This window comes from Prionailurus bengalensis, chromosome D2 (genome assembly GCF_016509475.1).
Source record: "Prionailurus bengalensis isolate Pbe53 chromosome D2, Fcat_Pben_1.1_paternal_pri, whole genome shotgun sequence".
NCBI classification, from domain to species: domain Eukaryota; kingdom Metazoa; phylum Chordata; class Mammalia; order Carnivora; family Felidae; genus Prionailurus; species Prionailurus bengalensis.
This window is the reverse complement of record NC_057351.1, coordinates 79,957,872-79,975,048: the sequence shown is the minus strand read 5'-3', so window position 1 is coordinate 79,975,048 and position 17,177 is coordinate 79,957,872. Positions and strand designations below refer to the sequence as shown.

At 55.3% G+C, this 17,177-nt stretch overlaps 2 protein-coding genes across 2 annotated transcripts in view; both read left to right on the top strand.

Annotated features, from left to right (window-relative positions):
• The window catches only part of EEF1AKMT2 (EEF1A lysine methyltransferase 2), a 90,986-nt gene extending 80,019 nt beyond the window's left edge, over positions 1-10,967 (top strand). Inside the window, exon 7 of the transcript XR_006299871.1 lies at positions 10,818-10,967. The gene's annotated coding sequence lies outside the window, so the exon portion shown is untranslated. The remainder of the gene's footprint in view (positions 1-10,817) is intronic.
• Positions 1-17,177, top strand: part of FAM53B (family with sequence similarity 53 member B) — a 75,273-nt gene that overhangs the window by 9,577 nt on the left and 48,519 nt on the right. Inside the window, exon 3 of the mRNA XM_043597801.1 lies at positions 10,818-11,596. Coding sequence (XP_043453736.1) covers positions 10,818-11,596 — 779 coding nt within the window. The remainder of the gene's footprint in view (positions 1-10,817; positions 11,597-17,177) is intronic.

The following is a 17,177-nucleotide window of genomic DNA, read 5'->3' as shown; positions in this document are numbered from 1 at the left end:
GAGTACCTACTAAGTGTCAGGCACTTGGCACAGAGATAGAGTAAGTCTGCCCCTGCCCTGGGCGGGGGAAGGGGGGTTCTGTCTAGTGGAGTCTGGAGGAACAGGGAATTCAGCCCATCTTCCTGAGCCTCGGTCCCCTCATCTTGCAGATTGCAGTTCTTGGTGAGATTTAAAGGGACAGCGGCACACAGGAGGTGCCGGCTCAGTCCCTCCCGCCCTCATCCCATTTCCGGGCACTCGTGTAGGTGGAGTGTCAGCAGTCTGAGGCCTCCCGTGCCTGTGTGCAGCTGCAAGCTCAGGTGACCGCTCCTGCCCGCTTTAACCGGCGAATCGAGGCGTGGCCTCACCCTGCGACGTGAACTTGGTGGCAGGGGAGCATCCCAGGGAGTGAGATTTCACTTTAGGCCTGCCTGCTTTTTAATAGCACTCTGGGTCCAGCCGGACTTCTCAAGAGGGTTTTGAGCCTTTCCAGGGCTGGACAATACTCAGCGAAGACAAAATGTCCTGTTACTCTAATCACCGAACCCCCTGTCTGGCCCTGCTCAGTGGACTTCTCCTGTGATTGCTGGGGACAGCTTGGCCCTGTGACTCAGGGCATTTCCCTCCTCCTGAGCCCCCATGCAAGGGTCCTAGCTGGAAGCCAGTGCGAGTTTGAGTTTCCTAAGCATTCTTAAGAAAACCCAGGCAAGGACATTAGGGTGGGGAGTGCAGTGGCCTTTTTGCTTCCTCTTAAAAAACCACCCTTTCAAGTTGTTCAGCCTCCTCTGCACCCACTTAGATAAAATGCCTCACTAATATGATCAAGTGCTCGCAACAGTGTGTGTTCTTTTTTAAGTACTTTATGTTGTTGTGAGCTGGCTTATGGGCCCCTCCCCAGCTTTCGCTCCCCCCACCCCCACCCCCCCACACCAAGTTTGGGAACTTGGTACAAAGAAGTGGTATTTGTGCTTGTCCAAAGCGGGGGAGAGAGAAGAGCAGGGCAGAGTGGAGCCAGGCCACCGCCCGGCCTGCTCTGCACCAGGGCCCCGTGCTCCTTACTAGGTTGTGAGCCCCGCCTGGTCCCGGAAGGGCTCCTCCTAGCAGAGACTGTGTTTTGCCCCGTGGCTTCCCTTCTCACCTCCCGTACCGTCCCGAGGACACTTTCTTTGCTGAACTGGAATTTCCTCTGGAGGCGGCTTCTGTGGGGAAGAGCTGTGTACGTGCCCAGTTATTGTGTTCTCCACACAGGAAACCTTGGTCAGGTGGCAGCTTCGTGGGTGTGGGCCGCCTGCTGGTCAGCTGGCCTGGCAGGCGGGCCAGCCCTTGCTGCCGGCCACGACTTCCAGCGGGTGGAGAAAGGGGCTCGGCCGCCCCTGAGAGGATCGCTGTGTGCTTGCAGAGGCAGGGGCTCTACGTGAATCCTTCCAACACGGCTCCCCCCCCAGGTCCTCTGTCGTTCGCCGTGGGAGATGCTTCTTCACGCTGACCCAGGGGCACACGTGTATCAGTTTAATCTTTTGGTGAAACAGGACAAGTGGGGTGAGAGCAGCCTCCATTCACCACCCTTGGCTAATTGCACCCATTAACTGAATCCTGTATTGTAGGGACAATGGACACTACATATTCCCTTTTCCTCACCACTCAGGCGAGGAGAGGCCTGGAAATCAAATAATAGGTGAGAAAGCGAACACAATACCAATTATTGCAAAAAGGCCACTAGGAAAAGTCGTGTAAATACAAGTCAACGAACAGAGAACAAAACAATTCGTATGCTTAAAAAAAAAAAAAAATTGCGAGGAAACCCATAATTACTTTAGGAGTTATGGTAATAAATTATTTATTAATGTAAATTATTTCACAGGCAGAGAACATAGAGAAACGAGCAGAAGGATCATGCATTATGTATAAAAGGGAATTGTAAAAATATGATAGCAGCCCTTACTTGTGCCACTCTGGTTCAGGTTTGTCAGCATTTTAATTATAAGCCCTTACCTTCTGTGTTTAATTACTTGGCTGTTAAAGTCTACTCTGTACATGAAAGGGTTGTTCCCGGGGGCACTCTCCGTGTTAATTTCTACAGGGTAAACCAGTTGGCTGTGCCGAGCCGCGTGGGACTGGAAGATTCCGCGTTGAGATTTGATAGCTTTTGGTCTTTTCACTCCACCACCGTTCGTTGCTGGAAGCGGAGTGGGATTGCACCTCGGGTGCAAAAGCCGGCACTCGGAGGTGGGGCATTTTAGATTTCCTAGCACCGGCAGAGGACTGAGACGAAATGGACAACGGTAATGGCACCTGAGTGGCTCAGGCCCGTTTCTGGTCTCTGCCGCTGCTTCCGTCTCTCTCAGAGGTAGCCATTTGGAATCCGATCATTGGACCAGAGCCTCCCATAAGAAACAGACGATCAGCCAAAATCGGCTAGAGAGAGCTTTGTTTTCATTTTTAAAAGCACATCCATATATGACTATGCAGACGTATGATTTTTCTGAAGTTTGTTTTTTCTTTGTTATTGGTTTTTATTTATCATCGGTACACGTGTGAGTTTTCACTCCCTCAAATAGCTTCAGGTGTGTCCGTGCAGAGTGCTTTGAATGTTTCCTCGCACCATTTATTGGTTTCAGACGGTGTTTCCGGAATAAAGTACAGACTGGAAGTGGGTGCAAAGTGTGGTTGGCACATGACAGCTGTTCACGGTGACCGGTGAGAAGGGAGCCTCCCGGGCTGCCTTCTCGCCCGGGCTGGCCTGCCTTGGGGCCGGGAGGGGGCCCACAGTGGTGCCAGAGGACAGGGGAAGACAACTGCCAGGCTCACTGGGCACCACCCACCACGGTGCATTGCCAGGTAGGAAGGTGGTCAAGTTCGGGGCAGCCTGGCCCAACTGCAAGAGCACGGCCTTGGGATGGCAGACCCTGCCGTTGGCTCACTGTGTGTCCGTGGTTGAGGCGTGACGCTCTTCCGAAGCTCTGTTTTCTCCACCTGCAAGCCTGGGAATGCCGTGGTGCCTCATGGTTGAGCTGTGTGCTTGGGACGTATGCTTACGCGCTCTCTCCGCCTCAGCAAAGGTCCCAGGGGGATGTTAGTTAACAATTAATATGCAATTTGTTGAGTTCTCCGAATAGTTCTCCCCTGTGTAATGGCTCTCAGCTTTGCCGGGCACATCAATTTAGAGATGAATCGCAAGCAGGTGCCCATGTCCCAGGCTGTTTATGTACCCACAACCAGGATGGGGATCTAAAGGAGATGATGGTTAAAAGTGACCTTTCTGTCCCTTCACAGTTTTTGTTGCCATTGGGAATCCTGGCTCCGTGCACATTTCTGAATGCCCCTGGAGGCCAGGGGTGGGGCTGGAGGTCTGGGTCAGAGCTGAACGGGCCATCACAGGGTCTCAGTGCTCCCTGCCCCATACAGACGGGTGCTCAGTCTGGTATGGTTTTTACCCCTCTACACTGTCTTGTTTGGGGATCCCACCAAGCCTCTTTTTGTAAGAGCAGAGGCTTCCCAGAAGCTGCGGTGGCCGCCATGGGCCGTCCTACCCAGCTGGGGAGGGCAGGGCCCTGGTCGCCACTCTGAAGGTTACCAGCTGCCTCGCTTCTCCTAGAGCCCCTCAGGCCAGCCTTCTTGCTTCCCTTGATGGAGCTGCTGGAGTGTTCTCTCCAGCTGTCCTAATCCCTGTCCTCATGCCTTGGCCGAGGAGCTTGGTGTCCTGTGTCAGTGTGCCTGAACCCAAGATACAGCTGACATTTTATGATTCATCGCACCCAAGAGGGCACATCCAGAGGATGGGGCCCAGTCAGGCAAAGCCCAAGAACGTTTTCTTCCTGACACAGCCTTGAATTAAATCTGTCTCCATCCTGATGACACGGAGAAAGAGGCACTCCGGTTGGCAGGGGGCTCTAGAAGTTCGTTTGAAAATCAGCGACCCCATTGTGGGACCGTGCACGTCTCATTGGGGCATGTCTCCCCCCTGTGTTCTTTTTGTGGGACGGACTTAGTAACACTGCCTTCAGAAGGACACCTCTCCAGTTTCCCATTGAAGGCTCTTCAAGAGAGCTTCTACCCCGAAATCAAGGGTAGAGTCCTTGCAGCCCCGAGGCTAAGTTAGCACAACCCAACCCACAGGGCTGGGGAGACAGCGGCATCGTCAGCACAAGCAGATAGGTGTGAAATCCAAGAATGAGTCAGCCAGTCTTGATCTGGCTGGAGGCCTGTTACCCAGGCCTGGGAGGCTACAAGAATCTTATATCTTGGGTCTCTGCTTCAGGTGCTTAACCTTTTCTAGAAACCACATTCTGCTGTGGTTATGTCACCATAAGGCAGCCTATAAAACACAGCACACAGATACCCAGGGCCGTAAATCTCCTCTATCTCTTGAACCTAAGAAGGCCATAGGCCCCTAAGAATCTGGGCCCTTGGGAATTTCCCTTCAAGTTCAAGGGTAGAAATGGAAACAAGAACATTTGAGGTCAAATACTATTTGTGTTCCTCCGAGTGTTTTCTTTCTTTGAGCTCTAGATCTGCGTACCCAGCAGCCTTCTGCCCTCCTTAGTCCGGGCGTGGTTGGACTGGGGCCTTGTGAGTGGGGCTGGGGGACCTGGGGTTTTGTTCCCATGTGTGTGAGCATCGGCTGAGGTGGTAGTAGTCTTCCAGAAACCTCAGGCTCGGACATCAAGCCTCGGCTCTGAAAGACCCCGTGGAGGTCGCAGTGAGAGAACCGGATGGTTTGTATGCTTTTGTGTAAGTTTGTGTGGTTTGTCCTCCCGTCTCGAGGTAGAGCCTGGTGTGCGTTTACCTTACACACACACACACTCCCCTGTGAGTCATCCCCAACTTGTGAAGATGGCTCAACCAGGGCACAGAGGAGCTTTAGATGCTGCTGAAGGTTGACATAATGAGGACTGCATAGAGCGTATGTGGCTGGTGCCTTTGTGCTGTGCCCACATCCACCAGAGGCCTGGCGTCAGCATGTCCCAGGGAGAAGGTGAGAGGCCTCAGACTCTTCCCCTGGTTTCCCAGGCCTCTTCCAGCGGCTCTCCATCTCCATCCAGGACCTGCTGTGCAACTTGGGGCCCCACCCCCTCCTGCGGGAAAGGGCCCTCTAAGTACTTGAAGGGTAAAAGTTTTCCTTGTCTGTAGTTCCACTTCCTGTCTGCAAGCAAACAGCAGAACACCAACTTTTAATGGTGTTCTGAATTCAGACTTGTAGAGGCTGGACTGGTCAACCCTCTAGAAGCTTCCTGGGTGTGGCTGCCACTCTGACAAAGGTGTTTGAGAACCCAGGTCCCCGAGTAGCCTGTAGGAGCAGTTCTTAGCAATTTTGCCACAAAATAACCTGAGGAACTTATTTAAAAATTTTTTGATGTTTATTTATTTTTGAGAGAGAGACAGAGACAGACAGAGCGAGCAGGGGATGGGCCGAGAGAGAGGGAGACACGGAATCCGAAGCGGCTCCAGGCTCCGAGCCGTCAGCACAGAGCCCGACGCGGGGCTCGAACCCACCAACCGTGAGATCGTGACCTGAGCCGAAGCCGGACGTAGAGGAGCTTGCTTAAATGCAGACTCCTCCCCTCTAGAGATTGTTTCCTGAGAGAGGGGCTGGGCCTAGGAGTTGCATTGTAACACCCCAAGGGATGCTCCTGCAGGGGGATCCCAGGCCACACGGAGGAAATCCTGCCATAGAGTCTACAGGTTGCCACTCCAGCACTGCCAACGGTGCTTGGTGCCCAGTTGCCGGAGAGCTGAGCCTCAGCGGTAGGAGCAGAGCCCGCAGTGCCCTTGCGGGCCTTGTTGCAGGCAAGTGTGTGGTTCTCACAATAGCTCTGCGAGGGCATCACTGTCTGTCGCCCTCATCTTACACATGAGGAAACTGAGGCCCTGGGAGATGAAGTAGCTCTGCAGAGCTGAGACTCCAACCCGTGTCCGTACCCTTCCCACCCTCCCGAGTGACCCCTGCTCAGTGGACTCCCCAGGTCCGTGGCCCTGGTCACGTTTGAAAGAGTTACAGTTGTTTGTGCAGAGTGATACCGAGTGGAGGGGCGGGGGCATCGGGTGTCCTGTCCTCAGAGCCCTCCTGAAGTCCTTTTTGTACAGTGTGACGTCAGGGCCAGAAGCTCAGGGCGGTTTGCCATTAAACAGTGGCTTCTATTCCTGTTTCTTTTGTCTGATGACCTGACCCAGCAAATCGCTTTATGTTCCTTGAGTGAAGGGGGAAAACACCAAGGCTAAACATAGCCTCCATTGTCTTTACTTTTCTTACGTTGTACTTCTTCAAGCGATAAAGATGGCAACCGTTAAAATGCTATCTGTCCCTCAGACAGACCAGGTAGCCCCCTGGCTGCTGTTGAGGCACGGAAGCAGTGCTCCACGTTGGGCAGTGCGTGGCGTTTCCAGAGAATCCCAGACATCGTGGCGCTAACCAGACTCCTGGCCGCTTCCCATGCAGCTATCTGCGGCCTCGGTAAAGTGGGAAGTTGAACGCGGAGCCCAGCCTGTACCTCCCTGACCAAGGATAAAAGACCACTGAGGCCAAGCGAACCCCCACAGCCGGCTCTGCCGCTTTCCGGCACACTGTCGGTTCCTTCCTCCACCCGCCGCCCCCGGCTGAGGTCTGCGGTGTGCCGGGCTCCGTGCCGGGCACTGGGTGGCCATGCTGGGTCTGTGCTTGACAGCTTGTGGCTCAGTGGAAGCAGACACGTAAACAGATAATTAGGGTTCAGTCAACGTCTGGGCCGGAAGATCGAAAGTCAGACAGAGAGCTGTGGGCGCCTAGTGGCTAATACGGAGAAGGCATATCTACAGAGAAGGTGATGTGGAGTTGGCTCTTCTGGACTAGAAAGAGCCCCTTGCTGGAAGGATGAAGGCAGGAGGAGAAGAGTCCAGGCCTTTGCCAAGGCGCAAGGGCGTGAAAGAGCTGATGTTTGGGGGGGGGGGGGGGGACGGTAGATTCATTGCAGACACATCGTGCTCACGTTTGACCGGTGGACCCAGTTAAGAACCGAGTCTGAATCATTTCAACGAGGAAATCTTACCGTTAGGGTCACAGAGGGTTACTCTTGGAACGGAGCGGAGTGGTTCCCCCAGGCAAACAGGAGCACGCCAGCGCTAGCCATCCAACCCGGTCCCCGCCGGGGATTCGAGAGGGACCCTGAACGCAGTTGGGGCACCTACCTCCTCTCACAGAAGTTCCCTGTGCCCGTTCCTGAGGCTGCTTCACTAAACTCCCGCTTTATTAAGGGTAGCTGGTACGTAAGAACTACTCTCTGGGCTGTGTCCACAAACCAGGGGGAGGGTGCTTTACGGGCTCTCTCAGGGGTCCTTGAAGATGGTTTCGACTCTGCCTGCTTCTTGTCTGATGTCTGATGTCACAGGAAGTTCAGGGTGTCTAGAGCAGGGTGAACTGGGGAGGTGGGGTTGGGATGCCAGGCTAAAACGTTTGCCTCCTTTCTGCAAGGCCACGGGCAACTACCTGGGGTCAGACCATGCTAGGCATGGGCCCCGAGAAGTTCTCTGGAGGCAGTGAGGAGGTGAGCCTGGAATGGGGAGGCCTGCACATCCTGTCAGGATGCACCACGATCACGAGGTGGCCATGGGGGAGGGATGGTGCTGTCAGATGAGAGGGACCGAATGTTCTGCTTAATTGACTCCCAAGTCCCCTTACTTCTCATGACTTCCCTGGAGATGGGAAAGTTCCAGCGCAGTGAAATTAAAATGGAATAGAAAGTAGTTTGCCCTGAGAATGGGATCAGTTCTTTTTAATTTCACGGGTTTCCCAAGGCCTCGAACAGAGGCAGTCTGTGTTGAGCCTTGGGTTCCTTAAGCAGGGCTACTGTGGCTCCATGTTGGGGCCCCTGCTGCTCTGTGGCTGGGCTCCCTGGGTCCTTCCTCAGTTGGTCGCATTCCTGACCCACCTGATGCCTCAGGGCCCTGTCTCCAAAGAGAAGTTGGTGGCCAGTGTTATCGTAAGAGAACTCCCTAAAAGACCGAAGGAACAAACCCAGAGGAGGCTGGGATCATAGGCCCTGGCCGTGACCCCGGGCCTGCACCAGTGGGCTTGGTGGCCACATCCCCCACACGTTTGGAAATAGATTTGTCCTTATAGAGAATGTAGAAACCACAGGAGAACAAAAAGGAAAACATATAAATCAGCCAGCTATCTCTCATTCGACTGTGAACACTTTGGTTTATTTTCTCTTAATCTTCACAGATAACATACATATTTGACAAAATAGGAATCCTGCTATATCCATACGGTTTTTCTGCCCTGTTGTTTCAGCTTTGGAATTACATCATTAACATTCTCTGGAACGGTCCTGTTTGCATGCTCTGTCTTCCTCCCTGGTCGTTTATGTCACCAGCCCCGCCTGGAGGGCGTTTCAGTTGTGGCTCCCATTCCGCTGTCACTCGTGTCACTTTGCAGAACATCATGACACGCAAATCTTCACTTGGTTCTGAGGATAACTCTTCTTTTTGCAAAGCAGATAACAGATCATTTTACTTTATTATTAGTTTACTGATCTTTCAACCGCTAACAAATGTCAAATCGAAACTGGTTTAAAAGAATAGTGGCTGCTCCAGGGACAATGGGCAGTGAAGACTTATTTCGAACAACATAAATGCTACTTGCACAAAGGCGATTGATTCATGGTGATAATTTGTCAAATTTAGTGAACGGGCCACGTATGGAGACTTGTCGTGCACCGGGGCCCAGGAGGATTCGGAGAGGGACGGGAATTGAACATTTGGTGACTGGCCTGGTTTGGTCCCAACTGGTCTGGGCTTCTGGAAAATCTCTCCCCCGCATCTCCAGCTTCTGAGGCCCCCTTGTGGGAATAGCCTCTGGCCGGTTCCTCCCACGTCCCCTGCACAGGGTCCCAGCCCCTTAGACGTGCCTCATAACTGTGGCAGGGCACCCTAGATGAGAGTGTCACATTTAGCCCTAATTTGGCTTATCTTTGGCTCGTGAGCCTCCTTTTGGGCCTCACTGGTCAATTCCCTTTGAGCCTGTCCAGTAGCTGCTGACACTCAGCCCAGGGTCTGTCCTTTGATGTCTCTCTGTGTCCTTTGAGAAGTGGCCTAAGTGGTGGGGATCTGGGCCTAGGAGTTGGACCCTGTGTGGTCCTTGCAGACTGGTGCACTCCTGTGGGTTTCACCATGGTTTTCTGAGTGGATGGTCCACCCTGTACGACTCCTAAGCTCGTGGAGGGCAGGGCCGATGTCGGGCTCCCTGTGGTCCCTTCCCCTCAGCGCTGCAGTGTAGTGAAAAGAACAGGGCTCTGGGTTGGGCCAGGCTGCGGTCATTTGTGTGGCCCCGGGCCACTCACTCAACTTCCTCCAGCCTCTGTCTCCCCACTTGGGGAGTGATGGTGCACAGGGAGCCTTGTGGGTTACAGCGGCCAGGGGGATATCTGCTCCCCCGTGGGAGTAACTGACTGCAGTGCTGTGAGAATCGGTGTGCATCGAACCCCTAGCTGAATGTCATTTCAGGCTTTACGTCCGTCCCTCTACAGGCTGAACGACTCAAGCCGTGGTTTTCTGTATATTCCTGTGTGTACAGTTTATAAATGTGTGTCAATTAAGAAAGCCAGAACCTTGCCAATATGTCGATCCCTGGAAGCACAACATATTCTTGACTCTGCTTTTGTGTTATAAACTTGAACACCAGAACTGTATCAGGTGTATTTGTGCCTGCCCTCCTAAAATTCTCAGCACAGTGCCTGATTCTATAGTAGCAAAACAACAAATAGGTCCTGAATATTTCACTAAAATAAAGGTTCAAGTGCAAAGTCAGCATTTCCTAGTGGGGGGGGGGGGCGGGGAGGTAGCTTCTTTATACATGTGTTCAAGTAGAGGCCTGAATATGTAAGTTTCAATTGTACCCTAAGTCTGTGCAGCCCAAGACATGCTCCTACAGATTTTGATGGTTTAAAAAAAAAAAATTTTAATGTTTATTTATTTTTGAGAGACAGAGCATGAGTGGGGGAGGGGCTGAGAGACAGAGAGAGACAGAGACAGAGAGAGACAGAATCCGAAGCAGGCTCCAGGCTCTGAGCTGTCACCACAGAGCCTGACGCGGGGCTGGAACTCATGAACCGTGAGATCATGACCCGAGCTGAAGTCAGTGCTTAACCGACTGAGCCACCCAGGTGCCCCCAGATTTTAACAGTTTTAAGTGTCCTCGATGCCGTGAGAAATCAGGTGAACACAAGAAGAGTGCTCTATGGTTGGCGGCTATTGGTGATGACATTGATGTTGAAGAGCGTGGTGGTGGAGGCATAAATCAATTTCCAGTTTCTATCGTCAGCAAGTATTCTCGAGATGGAATTCAGATGAACTAACCTGGCAGTACCCTCCCCTCCCCGCCCTCCAATTCGACCTTGACCCTCCCACATACCAAAAGACTCCTCTTTGGTCTTCTGCCAGGGCATTGAGTCCCAGCCCCAGAGCAGCCAAGCACTGAGAGAGACCGTAACAAACATACTGCCCTGACGCTGCAGGCCAGGGGAGGGGTGGGGCAGGTCGATTTCCCATCTATAAAATGGGAAAGCGTTTGGGTGAAAACTGTTGTTTTGGACTTTCCTGGGAGGCAGTACGGACTTTTGGGAAGGAAGCTATACCAGGAGGCCGGCGGGCGGTGGGGAGTGTGGTACATGCATCTCAGGCTTGCTCTGCTCCTGATGCAAAACTCTGGGATTCCCGTCCCCTCTCTGAGCCTCAGTTTCTCGTCTACACAGTTAGAGCCTTCCTGGCTCTAGAATCCTGTTTAAGATGAACTCTTGGTGAGGAGGCAGAGGGCTGGCCTGGAGGCCTTCTCAAATCCTGTTTTCTCTTTGTCATTTCTGAACCAGAAAATGACAGATGGCGAGACCTGGACAGGAAATGCCCTCTTCAGATCGAGCAGCCGAGCGCCAGCATCTGGGAGTGCCTGCCCGAGAAGTGTCAGGACGGCGCTCTGTGGCACCGGGAGGCAGCGACCGCCTGCGCGGTGACCAACCTGATCAAAGACCTCAGCCTCAGCGACCACAACGGGAACCCCTCAGCACCCCCCAGCAAACGCCAGTGCCGGTCACTGTCCTTCTCCGATGAAATGTCCAGCTGCCGGACATCGTGGAGGCCCTTGGGCTCCAAAGTCTGGACTCCGGTGGAGAAGAGACGCTGTTACAGCGGGGGCAGCGTCCAGCGCTATTCCAACGGCTTCAGCACCATGCAGAGAAGCTCTAGTTTCAGCCTCCCCTCCCGGGCCAATGCGCTGTCCTCGCCCTATGACCAGGCAGGGTTCCACCACCGCTTTGGAGGTCAGCCCTGCCAAGGGGCGCCGGGCTCGGCCACCTGTGGACAGGCGGGCGACATCTGGAGCCCTGACCCGACCCCCGTGGGAGGCGGCCGGCTCGACATGCAGCGGTCCTTCTCCTGCTCACACGAGCAGTTTTCCTTTGCGGAGTACTGTCCACCCTCAGCCAACAGCACACCTGCCTCAACACCAGAGCTGGCCAGGCGCTCCAGCGGGCTGTCCCGAAGCCGCTCCCAGCCGTGTGTCCTTAACGACAAGAAGGTCGGCGTTAAGCGGCGGCGCCCGGAAGAGGTGCAGGAGCAGAGGCCTTCCCTGGACCTTGCTAAGATGGCACAGGTAAGAGCCCCGGCCACACGGGAGGCCCCGCGGGAGCACCTGGGTGCTCGTGGGAGCCTCTGCTGGTCCTGGCCCATCCCAGGCAGATGCGTGGGGCCCAGCAGTGGGTTCTTCCCCTGTTGTTTAAAATCCTCTTCGAAGAAAGATGATACCAAGTTCGTTTTTTAATTTTAGTGTCTTTAGAATCAGAAAAGTCAGAAATGCTCTTTCCCCGTGAACACAGTGCTGGCGGTACAGGGGCAGGCAGATGGCGGGAGGCGAGGCGTTACGGGGGCAGGCCGTTGTCACCCAGCACTGGTGATCCCCTTCCGGCACCTCGCTGGAGCCTCTGTGCCTGAAACCCCGTCCCTGTGGCACAGGCCAGGACTCCTTGTCCTTCGGATTAGGCTGGTCCTGAGATCAGGACTGTGGGTAATGGTTTTAGAGGGTGAGGGATCGGAGCAGCACTTAGTCATTGGATTAAACTGTCAACAACGTGAGACCATCAAGACCCTGTGATTGCTGTCCTCTGTGCCACCTCCGTCCGCCTCGCCGTTCACCGTAGGCGAGGCCTCCGGCCACACGCGCCCTCCCGCGCACTTGATCCTCTGTGTCTTGGAGCCCTGCCTCGTGCTAACACTGATCGCGGGTGTTGATTCGAACGAGACGAACTTGGGAGTTAATATTCTGTCTTTAGGGCAGTCTCTGAGCCTGAGTGTCCCCTGCGTTTGGTTCTTCCCCAGGAGGCCTGAGGTTGTGAGTTTGACAGTGAGGCCCAGGGAAGGATGGGTGGCGGGTGGGATGCAGTCTGTGTCCTGTGTCCGGGAGGTCCTGCGCTCCGTGCCATGGTTTCCCCTTCCTCTTGTGTTGTTGTGGAAGCATCGGTCACCGCTGGGTGTGAGGGGACCAAGACCGGCGGGCCTCGCCCATGCAGCCCGTGGCCACTTCTGGGCAGGCAGCCTCGTGTCGACTCCTCTTGGACCTGACGGCCTTCCTTCAGTGCCCAGGGCTGCTTTTTCAGCCGGACCTCCTTTTGCTTTAGAGTGAAAATGCCGCTTCCGTCGGTGGCATTTCCTTCTCTTCTCTAGACCCCCTCCCAGCCTAGAGGTACCTGCCCTCCCCTCCCCCGGCCCACAGAAAGAAGAGGGGCAGGTGTCTCAAGTCTTGAGCGGGCACCTTGCCCCAGAGTCCAGACCGTCTGGCTGTTTGCTCCAGAGCCCAGCCATGGCCCGGGGCAGCTGGAGGACAGGCTCGTGACAGACTCTGCCTCCGCCATGTTGGGGAAGAAACCTCCATCCTCTGCCCTCCTTTTCGAGTTTCCATTTCTTCCATCGCTGCCCCCAGGTGTGTCCCTTTCTTTTTCCTAAGTTGTGGACATGTTTTGCTTTACTAGCTAGACAACGGCCGAACGCATTCGTTTGTGTTGGACACGCGAGTGGAATTTTCCTTCTCTGGAGAAATTTAAATAGGTAAAGAGGCTGGAAAGGTGACAGATTTTTGGGGTGACTTCTGAAGGAAACCCGGAGCCCTGAGTTCTGGGTGCGATAAATGGCTTCAGTTAAATTTTTAATGTTGAGCTTATTTTATTACCTAATAAGCTAGATAGGCAATAAAAACAACTTACATGTGTTATTATATTTTACTAGCCACAAGTCGGAGTAACACCACTGGCGTCACTGGAGACGTTTCCCGTCCTCACTCGGGTAGAAACTGTTTGAAAATCTATTGCTCAGTGGGGCTGTGGCCAGATGTGTAGATTGCTTCATTGGCTCCAGGCAGGCCTCCAAGATCCCGGTGAGGCCGCCCTGATTCCTCCCGCCTTTCTCTAGCCAAGGCCTGGGTAGGGCAGAGTCCGGGGCAAGTGCAGAAGGGGCCCCTGGGAAGTGTGTGTGCCAGAAGGGGGCGACTGGAGCCCTGGGGTTGGACCCTGAGCCACCCCGACCAAGCCTCTAGAGCCCCGGCCAGTCCTGTCTCCGCGGGGCTCTGCCTGCTTTGGCTCCCCCATTGTATAATTTATGGCCTCGCGAGGTAGGTCTTGCTTTTCCAGGAGCCTTTTTAAAAGCCAGGCCTAGGGCAACTCCAGTGCCTTTGCAGAGAGCCCCGGATCCAGCCTGGAACGTGTAGGGTCCTCTGCCTGGGAACCCCAGGAGCTGAGCATGTCACTGGTATACAGACACCTGCCCATGGCCAGGCGACAGCTGACGCGGGACCGCCCAGATACCAGCCCCCGTGGGCTCTGGCTTTCTCAGCATTTGTAACTGCTGGGGCAGGAGCAGGGGCTGCGCATCTATGGAAAGACAGACCTGTAGCCAGGGTCGGCAGTGCTCTGTTTCTCCAACCTAGATCTTGGACCCTTTTTTGTAGGTCTTGTGATCTTGGTTTGTAAATACTCACTTTTCTGGGGGCAGGGGGTTCTAACTGAGCATTTTTGTGAAGGAGCCCCTTTGTGTGCGTAGATCTGGGACCAGGTGTATGAGATTGTCACATCAAAGGTGCAGAGTGCCTTTCCGGTTAGACCCTCGGAGTATGGGGAGTTCTGAGAAACCCCGGCTTCCTGAGGCGCTGACTGGGGCCGGAGCCTTTGGGGCCCAGGGCACACCTCCCGGGGTGTGGGTGAACACGCAGGAGCTTTCCTCTGGCCGTCAGTCAGGGTGCCCGGAGCAAGGGTGGGGGGTACCCAGAGCCCCTGAAGCCTTGTCCATCCAGCCCCTCCTGCGGACGCTGCTGTCCTTCTAGAACATGGTGTTCACTTTTGGATCTGCAGTTGGGGCCTGGGGGCACGGCGACAAATCAGAAGGCGTCCAGATGAGGGGCGGAAGGCTGGCAGCCCTGGGCAAATTACTTGACATCTCTGTGCAGCAAAGCACATCGTCCCCACAGCTGCTGTGGCTTCTGCCGGAAGAATAAGGGAAATAATGCACGTGTGCGTGTTTGTATAACGCGTCAACCTGTACGTGTGTGTCTGCGACGTGCAGATATACGTACGTGTGAACGTACGTGTGTGTCTGTATCCTTGCCTGTGTGTACACGTACCGCCTAGCGCCCTGGCTGGCGCGCAGGGAGTGCGGACGGGTGCCCCTGGCGGTGCTGTTGCACCTGTTGGGAGGGAAGGCGTGGGCGTGTTCTGGGCGACTCCAGAGGCAGAACCGGGAGGGGGGTGATGGTCCCAGGAGGCACACTCAGTCCCTTGTGAGGACTCCCTTTTTTCTCTATTTGCCCATCTCTTTCCTTCTGTGTTTCCCTTCCCTTTTCTGCCCTTGCCATTTACTTCTCCTTCTTTGTTCCTCTTCCTGCCTCGTCCTTTCCTTTTGAGAACGGGGAGGAGGCCTGCCCTGCCGCTCAGCCCGGCCTGCGGTGAGCTCCGTGCTCGGAGCCGAGGGTCGTGAAGCGGTGTTGGATTCGGAACCACCTCCGCCAGAGGAGGTTGGCCACGTGTGAGCGTTTTGTGTCACGTCTGCAGCCCGTGGGGCTAGGTAGACGTGGTCTTGGGAGCTCACCGGATGCCCCGCCCTGCCCCTGGCCAGCACCCCTGGGCACAGCTGGCCGGCAGTGGCCGATGCCTCTCGGGCAGTGAGGCCGGACCGCGGTGGGTCGGGGGGTCAGCAATTGCCTTCAGACCTGTCTGCCTTTGCTCACATCTTGTTAAAACCTCAGCGCCCAGCGCACGGACGGGGATGCCGAGCGAGGCTGCAGGCGGCTCCTGCAGCGGGAGGGGGGAGGCTGCAGCGAGGAGGGTCCCCGCTGGGAGAACTGGCTTGAGGACCCAGCCCAGGGAGGTCCGCCCCGCCCCGGAATTGGCATCGTGGCCACGCGGCTCCCAGAGCAGCTGCCCGAAGGCGGCCCGGAGGGTCAGTCGCGCCTGCCCCTGCCCGGGTCACATGGTGCTGACCTCCCGCTCGGCTTTCCCCACGTGACCGCTTCTGCCCGGTGTTTTGTGTGAATGTGTGCCATTGAGAGCAGGGCCCGGCCTGAGCATCGGAGTTGTTTATCAGCGGGACTTTTGCTGACGTGTTTATTAGTGATTGCTTCTTGGAGGCTTGGCGTGACTAGCAAGCGTCGGTTGACTCCCAGCGAGACCTGCGCCGTGCGTGGCCATTTAGGCCCAGATCGCATGCGTGGGAGCCAAGGTTTCGGGAAAAAAAAAAAAAAAAAAGCAACAATTAAAAAGAGGTACCCGCCGAATGCCGTGCCCCTGGGTGTCCCAGTCCTTGCTATATTTTCGACTCCAAGCTGGTCAGCCTGCAGGAGCAACAAATTGTATTTCTCAACAGTGCTTCACACAGAAGCGAGGCATTTGTGAGGAGGGGTCGGGATGCTGAAACAGAGGTTTGATTGATCGCAGCTGCCCACACACTGAGTCCTCAAACCTCCTGGAGCAAGCCCCAGAACAGGCAGCAACTGTTGTGTTAGCAGATGTTTGAGGGGCCCAGAAAGCTGGCCGGGGGCAGCGTGGGGCAGGGGAGAAGCACGAGGTAGCAACTGTGCCGAGCGCTGATCCAGGACGAGTCTGGGAGTCGAGTCCAGGAGAGCGGGGTTGGCTGGGGCCCTGGGGGCTCCGAAGGGCAGGGGGCTGTGGCCCGAAGCCGCCGGAGGGGTATCACAGATGCTCATCAGTAACTCGTGGCTCTTTGTTGGCACGGTGTCCCTGGGTCAGCCTTCCACGGTCCACCCCGCTTGCCAGCGGGGGTTGCCTTTAGCAGGGGAGCGGTCCTCCTCAGCCCCCGTGTGGGGTGGCCCTTCGCGCTACTGGCTGCGTGACCTTCCCGCTTCCTTGGCAAAGTCCCTGGGCTCAGGCCTGGCTCGTCCGAGCCTTTGTGGCCGCCTCCTGCCTGCACTGCCCCCGGCTGGCCACTCTGCCGGGTTTAGTTGCCTGCAGTCTTGCACCCTTAGACCTCTCCTGCTGGCGTGGGGAACCGTGCGGATGGCAAATAGGGGAATTCAGAGATGCATCGCCCTTTACAACACAGAACGCAGGCAGGCATGAGGATCTGGTGAAGGGCAGTCAACAGAAAGCCCGGGATTTCTAATTGGCACGAAATAAATGCTAAATAAAAGTAAAAGCAAAACGCACTGTGGGTGCATGGGAGTACTTGCCTCTGATGAGGAACCAGTCAGGATGGGCTCGAACAAAGGAAGAGAGTCTTTAAGACTTGGACCATCAGAGGGGTGGATGGCACGGTGGCGGCAGGGGGCACTGATCCAGCACATCAATTCTGTGCTCTTGATGGACACTGCTAAGCAGTAGCATTTTTTCTGCTTGAACTTTGAGGAGGTCTTAGACTCCTCCCCTCCGGGATCCTGGCAGCCGCTGCTAATTGACTGCCCTCTGTCCATCCCCTCACCTGAGGGCGAGGCCTCCAGAGTCCGGGGAGAGTCAGCCACTTGCCCAGAGCCGCGTGGTTCCTTAGGACACTGGGAAGGCTGGAACCGGGGCCTCCTGACTCTGTGTTCTGTGCTCTTCCTGCTGCTGAGATTCATCCGACACGCGGACGGCCCGGCTGGCCTTTCCAGGTAGCCGACCCTGGTGAGACCTAGAGGGCGCGGACAGAGTCAGAAAGGGGCTCAGTTTCCCTCGCTGCCACTTTTGAGCTGTGCGCCCTTG